General features: G+C 35.4%; 1 protein-coding gene across 2 annotated transcripts in view; it reads right to left on the reverse strand.

The window, feature by feature from the left end:
* myof (myoferlin) overlaps window positions 1-16,421 on the reverse strand; it is a 36,904-nt gene extending 20,483 nt beyond the window's left edge. Inside the window, exons 1-23 of one of the 2 annotated variants that reach the window (XM_089122057.1) lie at window positions 15,970-16,421; window positions 15,814-15,869; window positions 15,461-15,552; window positions 10,545-10,653; window positions 9,605-9,698; window positions 9,171-9,304; window positions 8,948-9,076; window positions 7,650-7,712; window positions 7,518-7,568; window positions 7,396-7,426; window positions 7,196-7,311; window positions 6,656-6,782; window positions 4,500-4,603; window positions 4,355-4,423; window positions 4,214-4,257; window positions 3,815-3,897; window positions 3,628-3,663; window positions 2,369-2,493; window positions 2,138-2,251; window positions 1,878-2,055; window positions 1,670-1,794; window positions 796-905; window positions 432-624 (exon numbers count right to left, since the gene is read on the reverse strand). In XM_089122057.1, coding sequence (XP_088978183.1) covers window positions 432-624; window positions 796-905; window positions 1,670-1,794; window positions 1,878-2,055; window positions 2,138-2,251; window positions 2,369-2,493; window positions 3,628-3,663; window positions 3,815-3,897; window positions 4,214-4,257; window positions 4,355-4,423; window positions 4,500-4,603; window positions 6,656-6,782; window positions 7,196-7,311; window positions 7,396-7,426; window positions 7,518-7,568; window positions 7,650-7,712; window positions 8,948-9,076; window positions 9,171-9,304; window positions 9,605-9,698; window positions 10,545-10,653; window positions 15,461-15,552; window positions 15,814-15,869; window positions 15,970-16,057 — 2,271 coding nt within the window. In that variant the 5' untranslated portion in view covers window positions 16,058-16,421. The remainder of the gene's footprint in view (window positions 1-431; window positions 625-795; window positions 906-1,669; window positions 1,795-1,877; window positions 2,056-2,137; window positions 2,252-2,368; window positions 2,494-3,627; window positions 3,664-3,814; window positions 3,898-4,213; window positions 4,258-4,354; window positions 4,424-4,499; window positions 4,604-6,655; window positions 6,783-7,195; window positions 7,312-7,395; window positions 7,427-7,517; window positions 7,569-7,649; window positions 7,713-8,947; window positions 9,077-9,170; window positions 9,305-9,604; window positions 9,699-10,544; window positions 10,654-15,460; window positions 15,553-15,813; window positions 15,870-15,969) is intronic. The other variant, XM_039653211.2, reaches the window with a different exon arrangement.
* Between the last annotated feature and the right edge of the window lie 189 nt (window positions 16,422-16,610).

The following is a 16,610-nucleotide window of genomic DNA, read 5'->3' on the forward strand; positions in this document are numbered from 1 at the left end:
TGTTTGATAACAAGCCGTTATTTATTTATTTTTATTTAGGGATGCATCAATATTAAAATTATGTTCGATAACACGCCGCTAATTATTTTAATTTTCATATTTAATTTATTCAGAAAAATAGCAGATTCATAAAATTCTATACTAATTTGTCTAAACAAATAAAATACAAACTTTTAAATGCCACAAGTGCATTTAGCCAAAACATTAATGTACAGCATAAACAGCAAAATGAATAGGCTACTGTTGTACAATGATTAGGTGTCTAAAGATCACAGCAAATGGCAAACAAAATATGGTAAATGAGCAAGCACAACTGAATATCTAATATTGATATTATTTATAATTGACCAATTAGTATATTAGTAAAAAAAAAAAAAAAAATCTGTGTATTTCTAATTGTAGCTCCATTCCTACACAAAATAAAACCATACCTCCTCAGCAAGTTTCAGGAGTTTGTCAAGCCAGGTTTCAATGATGCTCAAGCACTTAGTAACATCTGTGGCCTCCTCAAACAAGTGTTTGGCCCCCTCCATGATGCTTTCCAGAGCACTGTCCCGCAACTTCTTTATCTGAATATCCAGGGCTGTGAGATTGGGCTTCCCCTCCAGGTCAGGAATTTTTAAACTTGGCACACAGTAGTTTGTATTAGTTAAAACATGCTCAACACAAATAAAACACTTTCTCTTTGCCCTACATACAAGAAAATCTCCCATATTTCAATTGACAACATTCAACAGTGCATGTAGTTACATCTTGATGACTGTGGATCTAAATAAGATCTTAAGTGTACATTACCTGGTGATATCTTCCATTAACTGATTGATGAGCTTCAGCCAGATTTCTACTAGTCTTGCATCTGTAGCTTTGGACAGTACTGCAGACTTCAACATACTGAGGTTTGTTTGCTGCAAAAGTATTAAAAAGTTTCATGCTCAAAGAAAGAATTATACCCTTTCCTCACTCTCACACACACACTAAAAGTTTGGGGTCGGCAAGAAGTCTCTTATGCTCTGACAAGTGCATGTCAGAACCTTAGACTGTAAAAAAAAAAAAAGGACATTATGTCCATGATGTCACCCCGTAGGGCAAAGAGACGGGATTAGTTAAGGTGACGTGACTGCTAACAGCAGACAAACGGCTAGTAACAGCAATGGCAATCCACCTGTCACTCAAGTGACCATGCCCTTATTTATGCAGAACTTGGAAATGCACCTGTCACTCAAGTGACCACGCCCTTATTTATGCAGAACTTGGCAATCCACCTGTCACTCAAGTGACCATGCCCTTATTTATGCAGAACTCGGAAATCCACCTGTCACTCAAGTGACCACGCCCTTATTTATGCAGAACTTGGAAATCCACCTGTCACTCAAGTGACCACGCCCTTATTTATGCAGAACTTGGAAATCCACCTGTCACTCAAGTGACCACACCCCTTATTTATGCAGAACTTGGCAATCCACCTGTCACTCAAGTGACCACGCCCTTATTTATGCAGAACTTGCGTTCCAGTAACTGCAAATAAGAATAGAATGTACACCGAGGCATGATACTACGATCTCTCTTAAAAGCAGATTTGACACATTTTAAACGTTCAAGATTATAATTATTAAAAAAACAAAACAAAAAAACACTCATAAAGTCAATGTCATACAAAACATTCACTTACCAAACGGTTAGATATATACAGAATGATGTTCAGTGAGTCTAACCGGTGACTGATATCCTCCCAAAAGGATGTGATGGAAATCACAGGTTTAGTGTCGCCCCATGGCAGGTAGTAGTAATTATTACCTGGAAGAACCAAAGAAAAAAAAGAAAATAAATACCTCACATCCTATTTTTACAAACACCATATAATTCCAACTCTGCATCACCATCAAAAACAGCACAGCTGTACTGTGTGGTCGAAGCCAGAGGTTTGCACGTTTGGTCCATCTTGTTGCCATAGTTCCCGATGCTAACTTCAAACTGAATGGGCTCCCCCGGTTCTTGAATCATGGTCGCACTGTGAAACACTGCACACAGACAATACTTCCTTCTGCGCTGGTATTTCTATGCAAAGAGAAGTACACAAAGCTGTAAATCTAGGCTTCAAGAGAAAACCTAATCTGTAAGGAAACTCAAAGAGCCACACCTGAACAACCAAGATATCGTCGCTTGATATTTCTTCCACAGACTTGTCAGGCTTTCCATCAAGTTTAGTAGAGAGTTCAACAAGAACTCTCCCTCGATAAGCCGCCCCTTCACCCTGCGAATATTCACAAATCCTTCAGTGCATTTGAAAATAATTTTTTAACTAAAACATTTTTGCTGCAAATTCTATTTACTTGGGAATGTAATCATAAAATTAACCATCTGCACTTGCCTTTCCTAAATTAAGGTCGTCATATGGGTCAGGTAAGCCTGAGAACTCTCTCTGACTGCCATACAGACATATATAGCAAGGCCCAAAAGTAGGCAGGAAGCCCATCTCAGATTCCCCAGTCTCTCCTGTGGAAAAACACATCCAATTAAAAAGTTTCCAGTGGCATGATATTAGTTAGTAGTTAGATTAGTAAGGTTTGTTAAAGCATCTCAAAAGCAGAGCTCTTTAAATTAGTGTCATGAATTAAAACAAATCATTTTTAAAATGTACAGAAACCCACAATTAATGAAATAATTATTATATTAATATATTACACTCATGCTGTGATTTCAACTACATGGATAAACAATGTTAGTGATGATTTCCACACAATATGGTTCACAAATGGAATGTTTTCACAATAACAGTCGTACATTACCAGCCATTAAATAAATAGACAAATAAGTAAATAAGCATCTCTAACAAAGGCTGCATTTTTTAAATAAAAAATAGAGTAAAAGTAGTGGTATTGTGAGATTACTTTTTTGTTGTTTTTTTAATTTTGAATATGTTTCAAAATGTAATTTATTCCTGTGATGTATAGATAATCAAATTTATACATGATTTTTGAACATTTTGCCTTAGGACAACTTTAATTAACTTTTTGGATCCATTTCAAATGTTGACTACTGTATATTAACCTTATAATGACAGTGTATAACAGTTTCCACACAAAAAAGTATTAAAACAGTTCTTAACATTGATGAGAAGAAATATTTCAGCAAATCAGCAAAATAGAATGATTTCTGAATGATCATGTGACACTGAAGAAAAATCATCTTTGCCAAAGAATTAAAGTAAACAGTTATTTTAAATTTAATAATAATACATTTTTGGATCAAATAAATGCAGCCTTGGTAAACAAAAAACATAATTATGCAAGTCGGATGCTCAATTATGCCATGCCATTTTATTAAGGTGATTAAGGGTATAGTAAACGGCATTGTTCAACTTTTTTGTCATGTTGCATAACATGAAAAAAATAGCATAAGCGCTCTGTGCTAATGCTAATTCGAAAGCATGCATAGACATTTATAGTGTGCAAACTAACTGCAACCCCTTGGGTACCACATCCTTGAGACAAAAATTTGAATAAAAATAGTTGGTTTGAGAGAATAACCTGTTTACTAAAAAAAAAATTAAAAAAATGAAGTACTGCATGTTAATTGTGTGTTTGGACACAAGGGATTGCAGATCTGGAATCAGCGCAAATATTAAACCTTTTTTTGCTGAAAATTCATCTCCTGGATAATCCTCTATCACAAAGAAAACAAATAAAGATGAATAAAATATTATTTAAGTTTTGACTTTCATAGTACACAACTCAAAGGTTCAGGACACGACCCCTTTAATTAAAAAAAAAAAGTGAGAGTTTGACATGAAAATAGTGTATTCTGAACTTTATACCTTCAACTTCACCACCAGAGGATGCTATTTTGGACAGATCCAAATACGTGGTGCCTATGGCATCATTTCCAGAGAGGCGATCCCTGAGAAAGAGGGGGAGTCAGCGTAAATGTTCCAGTATGTCATTGAATCAGTCCAGCTAGGGGAGTTATCAGTTTTTCCACTGTTCCCTAAGCAGCTGTAGTCTGGTTTATGGGGAGGAATGCATTGTGGGAGAGGGTGGGACAGTCCTGCTATGACTCATACTGCCTGCCTGCGTCCTCCCAGCTCAAACACTGACCAAATTTTGACTCCCAACTCACATTCCTAGACTAACACAGGAGATTCTCTCAACACCAATTTAAAATGTTCATATCCATTGTGGCCGTACAACTTTACCACCACCACGCTTATCCTCACCAGTCAAATACAGTCAGTTTGATTCTTTCACACATGGATGGGAACTGTAAAACATGTCAAAAGGGTTTCCAATTAGAAACTTCAGGGGGCTAACAAATTAATAAAGTGCAAAAACAAATCTTTCCCAATCCAGCCAATTACCTTGACCTGCAGATTGAGCTGCTGGTTCCACTCTGGATTTGCATTCTTCTCAATTATTTGTGTACAGAGCTAAAATACATGTAACTGTAGTTCAGACAAAAGGCAGAAGAAATATGCGTGTACAGTGTGTCTGTGTGGACTGTACCTTTTTGCCAGCAAAACAGGCCTCAACAAATGGATCCACTAGATTTTTCTTGTTTTCTTCACCCCCAAATGCTGCTTTTAAAGTCTGGGTGATGGAGTCATCCACTGAAAACAAAAAGTACTTCAATGTTACATCTTACTTACAATTAAAAGTGCAGGGTTTATTCTTTCACAGTCTGAGAAAAGAATAAAAGTTATTAATTAAACAATAAGTTAACAATCTTTTGCTGCTTAAAGTGCAGTTCATTCTTTCAGTCTGAGGAAAACTACTTCGTAAGAAAAATAAGTAACTTATTTTATTATTTAAATTTTACTTACAACTTAGTTAGCAGATGTGGTTGAAGTATTTTGATAAGCAGTAGTGAGATGCAAACAGTGTTACAAATTCTGCCACTATAAAGTGGAGTTTATTTTTTCACAGTCTAAAAAAAAAACATTGGTACAACTTACTAAATACAACTTACTTTACAAAATTGTATCTACAGCTCATCTAAATATTGTCAACGCCCAGTTTAGGGCCTATATTAAGCCAGGATCAGGTTTTCCTAATGTCTTGTACCTTTAAACATGTTATCATGTGGATGAATAATCATATGCAAATCATGATATGCAGATGAGGATATGCATTGTAAAACTAGGCGTTGTGGTCTCCATATACAGTGGTCTGAATAAGTTGACACCCATGCTAAAGTTGCCTAAAAAGAGGAATAAAAAAAAAAATCATCTTTTGGATATTGATCTTAACGCCTTAATTAGAAAAATGAGGAAAACTCCAACGTTTAAGGACACCAATTTTCTTTGTGAATGAATAATGTAATCATCATAAATAAATAAATGTTTTTCCTTAAAATACAGGGTGCATAAGTCAGGGCACCCCTATGTTAAATTCCCATAGAGTCAGGAAGATTTTTTATTTTTAAAAGCCAGTTATTTCATGGATCCAGGATAATATGTTTTATGATAATATGATAATATATTAGCCTAATAGCTGGTTTGATTTGCATTGAAAGATGATCTTATGGAAAGTACCCCATGCCAATCTCAAGGCATGGTGGACTGGAAGGTGTGTGATGATGTGGGTCTATTTTAATTCCAAAGGCCAAGGGAACTTTATCAGGATGCATATTATCCTGGATCCATGAAATAACTGGCTTTAAAAAAAAAAAAATCTTCCTAACTCTATGGGAATTTAACATAGGGGTGCCCTGACTTATGCACCCTGTATTTTAAGGAAAAACATGTATTTATTTATGATACATTATTCATTCACAAAGAAAACTTGTGTCCTTAAAGGTTGGAGTTTTCCTCATTTTTCTAATTAAGGCATTAAGATCAACATCCAAAAGATGATTTTTTATTCCTCTTTTTAGGCAACTTTAGCATGGGTGTCAAAACTTATTCACACCACTGTATGGTTATTTCGGGGAGGAGACGCATATGCGCAGAATCTTCGGCTGACTGGGATTTATAAAGTGAATTCTGCGCAGGTTCTGTCGTACGCACGGTTTTAGAAGTCTGAATATTTTTTTGCGTACGACATTTTTGGCTTTGGGCGTACGTACACTTTTAGTGAGGATTCTACGCACAGTTTAATAAATGAGGCCCCAGGTCTTAATTCAATTAGGACATTTAAATAGCTTTTATTAACGTGCCTTAGATAAAAAAACATTACTGGTGTACACCGAGACAAAACAATGGCACCGACATGTCAGTGCAAGTTGCTTTCATTTAAAAATGTCTGTGAAAATGGGGGTTTATCTACTAGTTAAACCACATACTTAACTTCAATACTTAAACTACATAAACAGAAAAACATTCTGTATGATTGGTAATAAGAACGATATAAAAAAAAAACAGCTTTCTCCGATTTTTTTTCCCCAGTCATTAACTTAACTGACAGACATCTGAGAATCAGGGAACTCTATGCACGTGTTAACAGTCCCAGTCACTCAACAGTTAATGGCAGGGAACGGTTTTGTGTAAGCTAGTAGGATACCACATTGAGGTATCAGGAAGTGACTAAATGTGCCAGCTCAACAAATACAGAATCCTCAATGTGGGCCTTTCCTGGACTAACAATTGAACCCAAATCAAACCAAAGAAGATTGTCTAATCTGTTACTTCAGAGAACAAATACATAAGGAATAACTGTCATACTCTGGGGGACGTCCTCAGCCCGAAACACTTTGAGTTTAAGTGCAACCCATCGGAGAGCGACGCCAGCGGGCAGCAGCAAGTTACTCTCCACATCATCTTTATCATTGTCCTCCTCCTTCCTTTCCACCTGTCAAATAGACATTGCACAATAAGACCACTTTATACAGCGTGTATAGCATGAGCTTACACATTTTTAGGAGTTTTTTTCTCTCCAAAAATTATGACAGATAGAAAGCAGTCTTTAAGCGGTTTATAAAGTCTTCTCGTGCACTGACGTGTACCTGGGTCAGCATATTTTGTTGTTCCTGGAACAACATTCCTGTCTGAAAATCTAATCCTAACAATAGCCCTACCCCTCAACACTACCAAATCAGAGGGAAATAATAGGTGAATAACACTGATGTAGAAGCACCCAACTCTTATTGTAAGCCCAAACTTGACAAACTGTAAATGTGTCCCTCTCAAATCTGATTGGAATGTTGCACTTGGTGAAATCAGCCGCGCACAGATGCTAATATAAATGATCTTCAGGGGACGTACCGGCGGCTCATCTCCTGTTCCCAACACAAACATGCTGACTTTGATATAACCCTTGGCTCCTGAGCTTGAGTCATCTGGGTCACTCAGGAGAACCCATTTCTTCATGATACAGTGAGCTGGGGTTTAAAAAACAAACCTTTAATGATCCGTTAAACTACAGATAAAGTGTAATGATTATTTTGTGAGTATCAGATCATTACCTGGTTCATCATAGATGTAGCCAATATCAAGCTACAAAAAGAGAAATGAATTAATAAGATCATCTTGAAGTACACTGCGCGTCTAGTATAATCAAAGCACACTTTGAATTTTACTGAATTACCTTGAATTCACCCATGAGACAGTCTGATCTAAAAGAAGAAGAGTTATACACCTACACAAAAGAAGAAAAACAACATTACCGATAATAAAGAAAGGAACACTGGTCACACAAAAAAAAAGCTTTTTTTCTTACCCGGAAGCTTACAACCTCATCAAACAGTTCAGAGGGCAACATGTTGACATTGAAAAAGAATATCTGGAAAGAGTGACACATTCAGTATTTAGTGACATTCTATTTAGACTTTAGGAAATTATGGCTTTCAAATAATCAGGAATAGAGTCTAAGGCTACATTCAGACTGCAGACAAAAGTGACTCAAATCTGATGTTTTCACTTATATGCTTGTTGGTTTTTAATTAACCGCTCAAATCATAAAATCTGATTTATTCGATTCTGATTTAGACCACTGATTTGTGCTTGAAATCAGCGTATGAATGTTTTCACGAACAAATCATGATTCATCAATAACTTTCATTCTAATATGTATATTAAATTTAAAGCACTCATACACAAAATATTCACATATTCTTGGTGGCCTAGATGAAATTTAATACTTGGGTATAGATCTAGATTTTCAAATATTTAATCATATATATATGCATACAGTAAAAGTAAAAAAAAAAAGTGTGTTATAGTATGCTCTGAATAAAGACACAGGTAGATGCATATACAGCTGGCCAATCAGAAGTCTGTAAATCATAAAATCGGATTTATTCGATTCTGATTTAGACCACTTCAATGTGGAACTAAGTCTGGTACAGTTCAGATGTTTTGTAATGCAACCTCAGTCTGAACGGTCATATTGGAATTCATGTGTTTTTTACGCCACTCTAGATCGACATTAGTCGCAATCCTGCGCTGACTGGAGTCACTCCAAAGATTTCACTGTAGTTTTTTGGTCCCTCGGTTAATATGGAAGACAGCAGTGACAGTAGTCAGTGGAGGGACTGTATCACGGTGAAAGCTCTATACAAGCAAAGCTTGAGGGAAAACTAGCGTCTTGTTATTGTTCTTTTGGGGTCAGTTTGGGACTGAGCACACTGGAATCTGATATTGATAATCAGATCTCACATTTAAAAAATAATGACAACAGCCAAAAATAAAAAATTATATATATAAGATATAGATCCTATATATATATATATATATATACTGTATATATATAGGAGCAATAAATCAGAATTGAGCACTAAGGCTTGCGGTGTGAAAGTAGCTTTCAAGAACAGTTCACCCAAATATGAAGTTTGTCAATTTTTTGTCCAGTGAAAATGAGCAATTACCAAGATTACAATACAGTACATGAATAGAATTGTGTACTTAAGAATAGAAAAGGTTCTTAAAAAAATAGCTAACTAAATAAAAAAAAAATTCCATTTTAAATAAATAAATAAAATAATAATACAAATATATTCTATAATATTAATCGTGTACCTCATCAAAGTATGGGTTATTTCCTTTCCTGATCCTAGTTCTGTGTGTGTCTCCACACACATGGACTTTGACCACAGGTTTGATGTTATTTCCAGGCAACTGACGTCCCTCAATCACCCGCACACGTATCTTTGACAAAAATAACATGACTAATAAAGCATATGCAGTCAGCATTTAAAATGGAAGAGACATCTGTATATATATCTACAGAACGCTGCTATACCTGAAAATCCTGAGGTTTGTTGGCCAAATTATGACGTTTCCTTGTCCTAGTCCGAAGTTTCTGGCCAGGCTCACCAGGGGACGTGGCAGCACCCGGTGCCCCAGAATCAGTGGAGTCACCCTCTTCACCCCCAGCTGATCAGTGCACATCCACAAAGAAAAAAAAATACATAAAGCATAAAGAAAGTAAGTCATGGCATGTATCAGTCAAACATATGCAACATGGCAAACATGCAATACACATATTCAAAGCTAAAGCCTTTCACAAAATGATCTTCACGCATTCCTGCAATCGACATATAACTGTAAAAGTATCTGAAAATGCATTTCAAACAACTTTTACACATAATTTCACACACCATCAAGCATGTCATCTGCATAACACTCCATTACAAGGTCAAACAGAGAAAGCACTGAGCCACACACTCAGCTAACCTGTGTTTCCACCCATGCTGCCATCTTGTTGATCTTGTGGATTCGTCACAGCACCGGCAGGCGGCTCATAGCCAATCATCATGCTGATGGTCCCCTACAAAAGGATGCAGCTAATTATCTCATAATAATGAGTCAAATAGACTACATAAATACTGAAAAGTGCCTTGAATGTGTAAATATTGACAGCAATGTGTAAATATTGACAGCAATGCTATCATCACAAAACTACATTAGATTAAAACATTTTAATTGTTGTTTAAATATGCCTCTCAGGTTTAATTAAGGTGACGACCTAATTAAAATGAACTAGTCAATTAAGCCAGTAAAGTCGTTCATTCACTAACCAAAAGTTCACATTCAATAACTTTGCGCTTGAAATCAGCGTATGAATGTTTTCACGAACAAATCATGATTCATCAATAACTTTCATTCTAATATGTATATTAAATTTAAAGCACTCATACACAAAATATTCACATACTCTTGGTGGCCTAGATGAAATGTAATACTTAGATATAGATCTAGATCTTAAAATATTTAATCATGTACATATACATTTTATCTGGGTATGTATTAAATGGGTATAAATAGCTTAAATAGCTAGAATGTGATTTTACAGAGCGTTGTGTTTGTTGAGTGACGAAAGGTAAGGGGTGTGGAAAGTCCTCATTTTCTTAAGAAGTTCTCCTGTGCATATAAATACGAATAATCCATGCAATTATTAGTGAATGAGACCCAATAATACTTATTTGTTAGCTGAAAGTATTTTCAGGTATTTAATAAAAGAAATCGCAAAAAATGAGGATATAAGGGACTTTGAATGGCGGAATAAGTTGTGCAGGTGTAGATTAAATGAGTACAATAACATTTATTTAAAATATAACAAATATACATTTGTATGTCATTTGATTTAGGAGATTAAAAAGGAAAACAAACTTACTCCTATGCCCTTGCCATTTTCATCCACTAGAGCCAAGTTTTTCACTGGGAGAGATTTAACTTGGCTACTGGCAAGGTCTTTTAAAGAGACTTTAGCAGATCCAATCAACCTAAAACAAACAAAAAAGACAATTAAAAAAAAGGCCTGTGGAAAATCAATCACCTCAACTGATGTCCCATGTTTCTGAAGAACATAATATCTGGACTCAGTTTCAAATACTGATTGTGAATTGTGTGACTTTATTTGCATTTGAAAAACAAAGTGCAGTGCTCCATGACATCAAAACTTATTTTCATAATTTATGTTCCTGGTCTCACTGGGAATTACTCATCAGTTAATATTATTTTTTAAAAGCAACAAACAAACCAAGTTAGCCATTATAATCTTTTATAAAAATGCCCAAACTTGGTCCACCTCTGAAACAACTTTTCTTTTCAGCTGACTTCATGAATTCCTTTTATTTCTCAACCCTTTGCCTTCATAATATATTTTTTAAAAAAAAATGGAAATATATCCGATTACTCATTTAAAGTCATCATTTGATCACTTAAAACCCTTTTCTGTCAGTCCATTAAATGCTACATAATAAACAGAGGTGGCACACAACACAATGCGTAAATAAATATTATACGAGGGAGAAAAATTCTTTGTGTGCTTTCCGAAAGTCACAAGAGAGATCTCCTCCAAAAGTAAATAACGCCACCCAGATTAATAATGTGACTGCGATGACGCGTAGTAGGTCAGTATCCAGGAACACTCTCAAAGACCATTTTACATCTGAGCATTTCCCTGGCTATGAGAAACATTTGCTTTAAAATGCTTTGATTATTAATTTTTCGGCCACAAACAAAAGCACATTCAGCATTCACCTTCTTAAACCTCATTTGATTAGTGGGCTGGTGTTGCATCATTTCACAAATAACGAAGGTTGCATCCACAGACATTAGACCTGAGGCCTATGCCAGGAAGCCAGTTTAGGTCGCTAGCCAGGTATGTTTCTGTTTAGTATGTGCCAACCCTAAAAACCATGAAAGTGGTTTGGCTTTTAGCAGTGGTCATCACCACAGTAACTTACGCTTCATGCTGCTTCAGGACAGGCTATGTTCTGGGTAAGGAATCGAAATTACACGAGCAACTTTAGTTTAACTATTAAGCAGTTTGTTTTAATGTATATAAATATATACAGATCATATCTCTTTATATCTATACATTATCAACTATATAAATTAACTTCACTTGCACTGTTGTAGCAAGATATTTTTTACTTACTGTGTAAATTGTTTAACGGTAACATGGCATTTACGGTTTTACAAAGTCTTAAAATTCTGCTCTTAAATGCACTAATGTGTCAAATTCAATGTTAAATTCAATTCAATGCATATTTAAATTAATAGTTTAAAAAAAAAAGTTTTAAGAGCAGATATTACCATACTTCCTCAGACGATTAAATTAAGAAGTAATTTTTTTCCCCAAGTTCTCAAATGATATGTTTAAATATGCAGATGATGCACTATATAAATATGCACTAATTTGCAAATATTTCCTAGAACAGAACAAACTAAACACTGGATAAAGTCAGGTTCAAAATTCAAGAGTCAAGGGTTTTTACAGAGGAGATTTTGAATCTCTTTTCCATCACATTTCCGTTTTTTTCATCAGAAAATACAAAATGTATAAAATGAAGCAAGTGATATGAACAAACCCCTTTTTAAAAAGCTTAAAAGGGATCGTTCACCCAAAAAATAAAAATTACCCCATGATTTACTCACCCTGAAGCCTACGTGTATATGACTTGCGCCTTTCAGACGAATGCAATTGAAGTAATATTAAAAAAAATGTTCTAGCACTCCCAAGCTTTACAATGGCAGTGAATGGGGGTCCTGATTTTAAAGCCCCCCAAAAATTGCATCCATCCATGATAAAAGTGCTCCACACGGCTCTGGGGGGGGTTAGTCTTCTGAAGCAAAGTGATGTGTTTGTGTAAGAAAAATATCCATATTTAAAACTTTATAAACTAAAATAACTAGCTTGAGCTTCCAACAGATGGCCGGGCACATTGATTTACGGTGAAAGAGTGACCCTTGACCTGACGAATGACATATTGACAAACACGGAAGCGCAGAGTACAGAGCAAAACAAACCCCCAGTCATGAATTAGAAATCTAAAACAATAATTTTTAAAGAGAAATTTTGGACAACTAAATACTTTTTTAGATTTAGATATGTTTTACACAGACGCATCGCTTCACAACAGGCCTTCATTAACGCCCTGAAACTGTATAGATTACTTTTATGATGGATGGATGTACTTTTTGTGCTTCAAAATCTAAACTTTCATTCAATGCCATTATAAAGCTTGAAAGAGCCAGGACATTTTTAATAGAACTCGCCTGAAAGAAGAAAGTCATATACACCATAGAATGGCTTGAGTGCGAGTAAATCATGAGTAAATTTTCATTTTTGGGTGAACTATCCCTTTGTCATCAACAATTTACACACAAATTAATTTTGCCAAATAAATCTTTGCTTATGAAACGTTAATTTATAATTTTATTTAGAAGTATTTCATTTATTGTAATTAATTCTATGCAACATTCATGCAATTGGTTTTGAAACCAATTCTGCTTGGGTTCCTTAAATGAAGCCCATGTTTTCATTGTAAAAGTTCTTACAAAATGTTCAGGGAAAGTCTCACAACATCTTATGACAATTAAAACAATAATTGCATTGAACAAAATTCTCAAACTTCAACCTAATAGTCAAAACCCAATGATCTCAAGTTTCAAACAAACATGGCAAAGCAAACATATAAAGCAAAGGTAACCACACCCTCCAACATGTCCCCTCATCCCATTTCCTTTAAGGAATGTCATTTCTGAGATCCTTAAACTGAGGTGATTCCAAGTATGATTAATATTTATTATCCTCTTAATAGCAATGATCAAACACACTTCCTGTACTTTAGCACACACATTAGAGTAGGCTATTTCATTGGGAATTAAACTCTAAGTGCACTGCTCACTACAACTCTGAGCCTTGTGGGAAGCAGACTAGATCAGTGCCGTGATGTTCTTCATTTGCCAGACTCTCAAACGGAATTGATTTGGAATGCCACAATGCTACTTTTGTTCCAAAGAGAAAAATGCATGTGTCCCACAAAATGTTGCCAAATACGTTGCTGGAACAACATCTCAGCAACATTCTGGAGCTAAAATCTCAGACTGTCCAAAATTATAATAAATTTGATCAGCCTTCCCCCATCTCTAAAATCTGATTAATTGATAACAATGTTGTTCCAAAACTAACAAAGATGTTGATCCAACAACATGTCCAACAGGAAAATGGCCAACAAAATCAGTTAAAGATCCCATGAAATTTAAAATGTTGAGTTTTTAGAGCTTGTAGTTCATGTCTATTAGGTTGGTAATGCAAGTTAAAGGCTATTAGATACGTTCTGCTCCAAATTCCTGTTTCTGCTAGTCCAGCCCTTTCATTGTCATTATACACAATACATTGCCACTGTCTGGGAGACTCTTTAAATTCCACTGATATTAGAGATAAACTCAACTGAGCAATAATGTTGTTGTTTTTCTCCGATTAGCCCATATTAACTACTTATGTGCTATCCTGCAAGTTGCAACACCATAACTAGTGCTCTTTCAACATAGAGACAGGTAAACAAAGAAACATCATATAATGGTGTTCTTGAGATCAGTAAAATAAGCTACATGTCAAGGCCCAAAATATTAGCTTTTTCCTCCAGTATCTTCAACATAATGGTTCTTTTACTTTGGTAACCTAGGTATAGTTGTCAGAATAATAAAATGAGAGAGAGAGAGAGATCTTGCTTTATAAGTATCTTAATGTCACTAGTGTAATTTCTATAGTAGTATATCAAAATACCACAACGAACTGAAGATGGTGATTAATAATTGCCAGCATTTGACAATAGAACATAATTATATAATGTGAGTCAGAAATGATATGGGGTCAGGGGTAAAATCTAATATAATGTATATAACACACATTATATTCTGTTTTAGACACAGTTATTGCAAACTATTTTGTTAATGTCAATATTTCTACTTATTAAAGCCTTTTCGACTATTCGAAAGAGAAAGGAATAAAATTAATCTGACAAAGTATGACAAAATGATAAGACAAAGAATGTCAGGAAAAATCAAAGAGAAATGAAAATGAAAAACCTATGGAATGAATGAAAGACCCACTTGACGTCAGCAAGACAAATTTGCATGAAATTGCATGAATGTAAATTTCAGAGGGAGTTATGTTCCTCTTTGTGTTCGCCATTGGATTTTCTCCAATGCCGTTCTCACAGAAAAAAAAAAAAATCTAGAATAACTGGAAATGCATGAAACTTATAGCCAAACATGGTGATAAAGAGTTAAGACCATACTATTTACTTCAAGTCATGTCTTTATAGAAGAACTGCATTTCAGTAACTAACAATCATTTTTATTCATCCAGTACTGTGAACTAAACACCTCAATTCCACCCCGCATTGTGAGCAGGTCTGAACACAGCCGTGAGGGTGTGTTTGAGGTGCATGGTATTACAGTGTCGGACTGAGAAAACCAAGATTAACATGGTCCATAACTACCCAGAAATGCAGCGACAACTTTAAACGGTGACATCAATACAGAAGTGACAGGGAATTAGACGTGAATCTAACCAAGAGAAAGAACTTATGCAAAACTTTTGTATTGAACTCTACATTTTAATGAATGGCAAGTCACTTTGAGTCCATTCCAGGAGGTCAAAACTCTTGAATTTTATAAGCTAATACTTCTGTAGTCACACAACTTGTATTTGATTAAGGTGGGAGCTAGAGTTCAACACCACACTGTTTAACACATTGAAGGTATGACTCAATTGAGCAGTTGAAAAACACTCACTTGTCTTTGCCAAGAGTCTCGTGGTCTTTCACAAGCACATCAATGTAGGAGGAAGAATCAAGAGGAACACCTTTTAAATCAAACTCAAGTGTCTAAAGGGGAAAAGAGCATTAATTACATTTTTTTTTTCAAAAACTTGCCATGCACAAGATTCCTACGCATGCAGGTAGCTCAGGTAGCAAATATGAAATTAAAAACACACAAATTATTAAAAAAGGTTAAAGAAAACAAAAAGACAACAATCAAAATTAAAATAGTTTGCATTCAGTTTGTAACTTATGTCATAAACAGCAACTTTAATCCCATTCATTTGTAATTAGCGATAAAGAGTTTCATACAAAGCATCAACAGACCTCATTCCACACTGGGTTCACTTCATTGCTAATGGACTTGGTTTTCTTCTTTTCGTCTAAAAATTACAAGAAAGCCAACAGGTCAAAACTAACAGTCGGTGCCGCTATTTTGCAGTTAAATTGCTATACATGGAAAAAAATAACAGACTTTCTTACCTTTAAACACGACAGATGCGATGGGGTCTGGACTGCCCAGTTTCTTCTTGGGCAAACCCGCCGCAGATTCCACTGCCACGCGCAACATGACAGTAAAAAGCACAACAAGCTTTCATTCAATGCACTTTCATAACGATGTCTCTCTGTAAGTGAGACTGTGGGCTCATTGCAGTCAGTGCCCTTATCCTTTAGAGTTTGTAAAGGGTGTGGACTTCTCTGGCACAAAGTGGCAGACTGCCTACCTGTTCAAGTTCACTTATATTTGCAGAAATGATGCGCAAATATTGGCTTTAAATTACGAAATTATTTTTTATATAACATAAATGTTTGCCCAAATACACGTAAAATTATAATCTCTGCTATTTTAAATTAAAATTTAAGAGATGAGACACAAGCGCCACCTAGCAGTGCATTGAACGAATCACATAGATCAACTTAGTGTTGTACACGTCAAATGAGCATACTGTCATATTGTAAACGGTTTGGGTGTGTTGTATGTTATGAGGGATAAGTAATTGGACATCATTAATTCTTCTACTACCTTCAGAGAGCCTGGGTTCAGATTCTGAATCTGCACACTCGAGTTTAGGACGAACAGATTTTTGTGCGGCTTGAAAGCACCACACTCTTCCCTAACTTGT

This window comes from Pimephales promelas, chromosome 17 (assembly GCF_988280905.1).
Source record: "Pimephales promelas chromosome 17, fPimPro1.hap1.1, whole genome shotgun sequence".
Classification (NCBI taxonomy): Eukaryota; Metazoa; Chordata; class Actinopteri; order Cypriniformes; family Leuciscidae; genus Pimephales; species Pimephales promelas.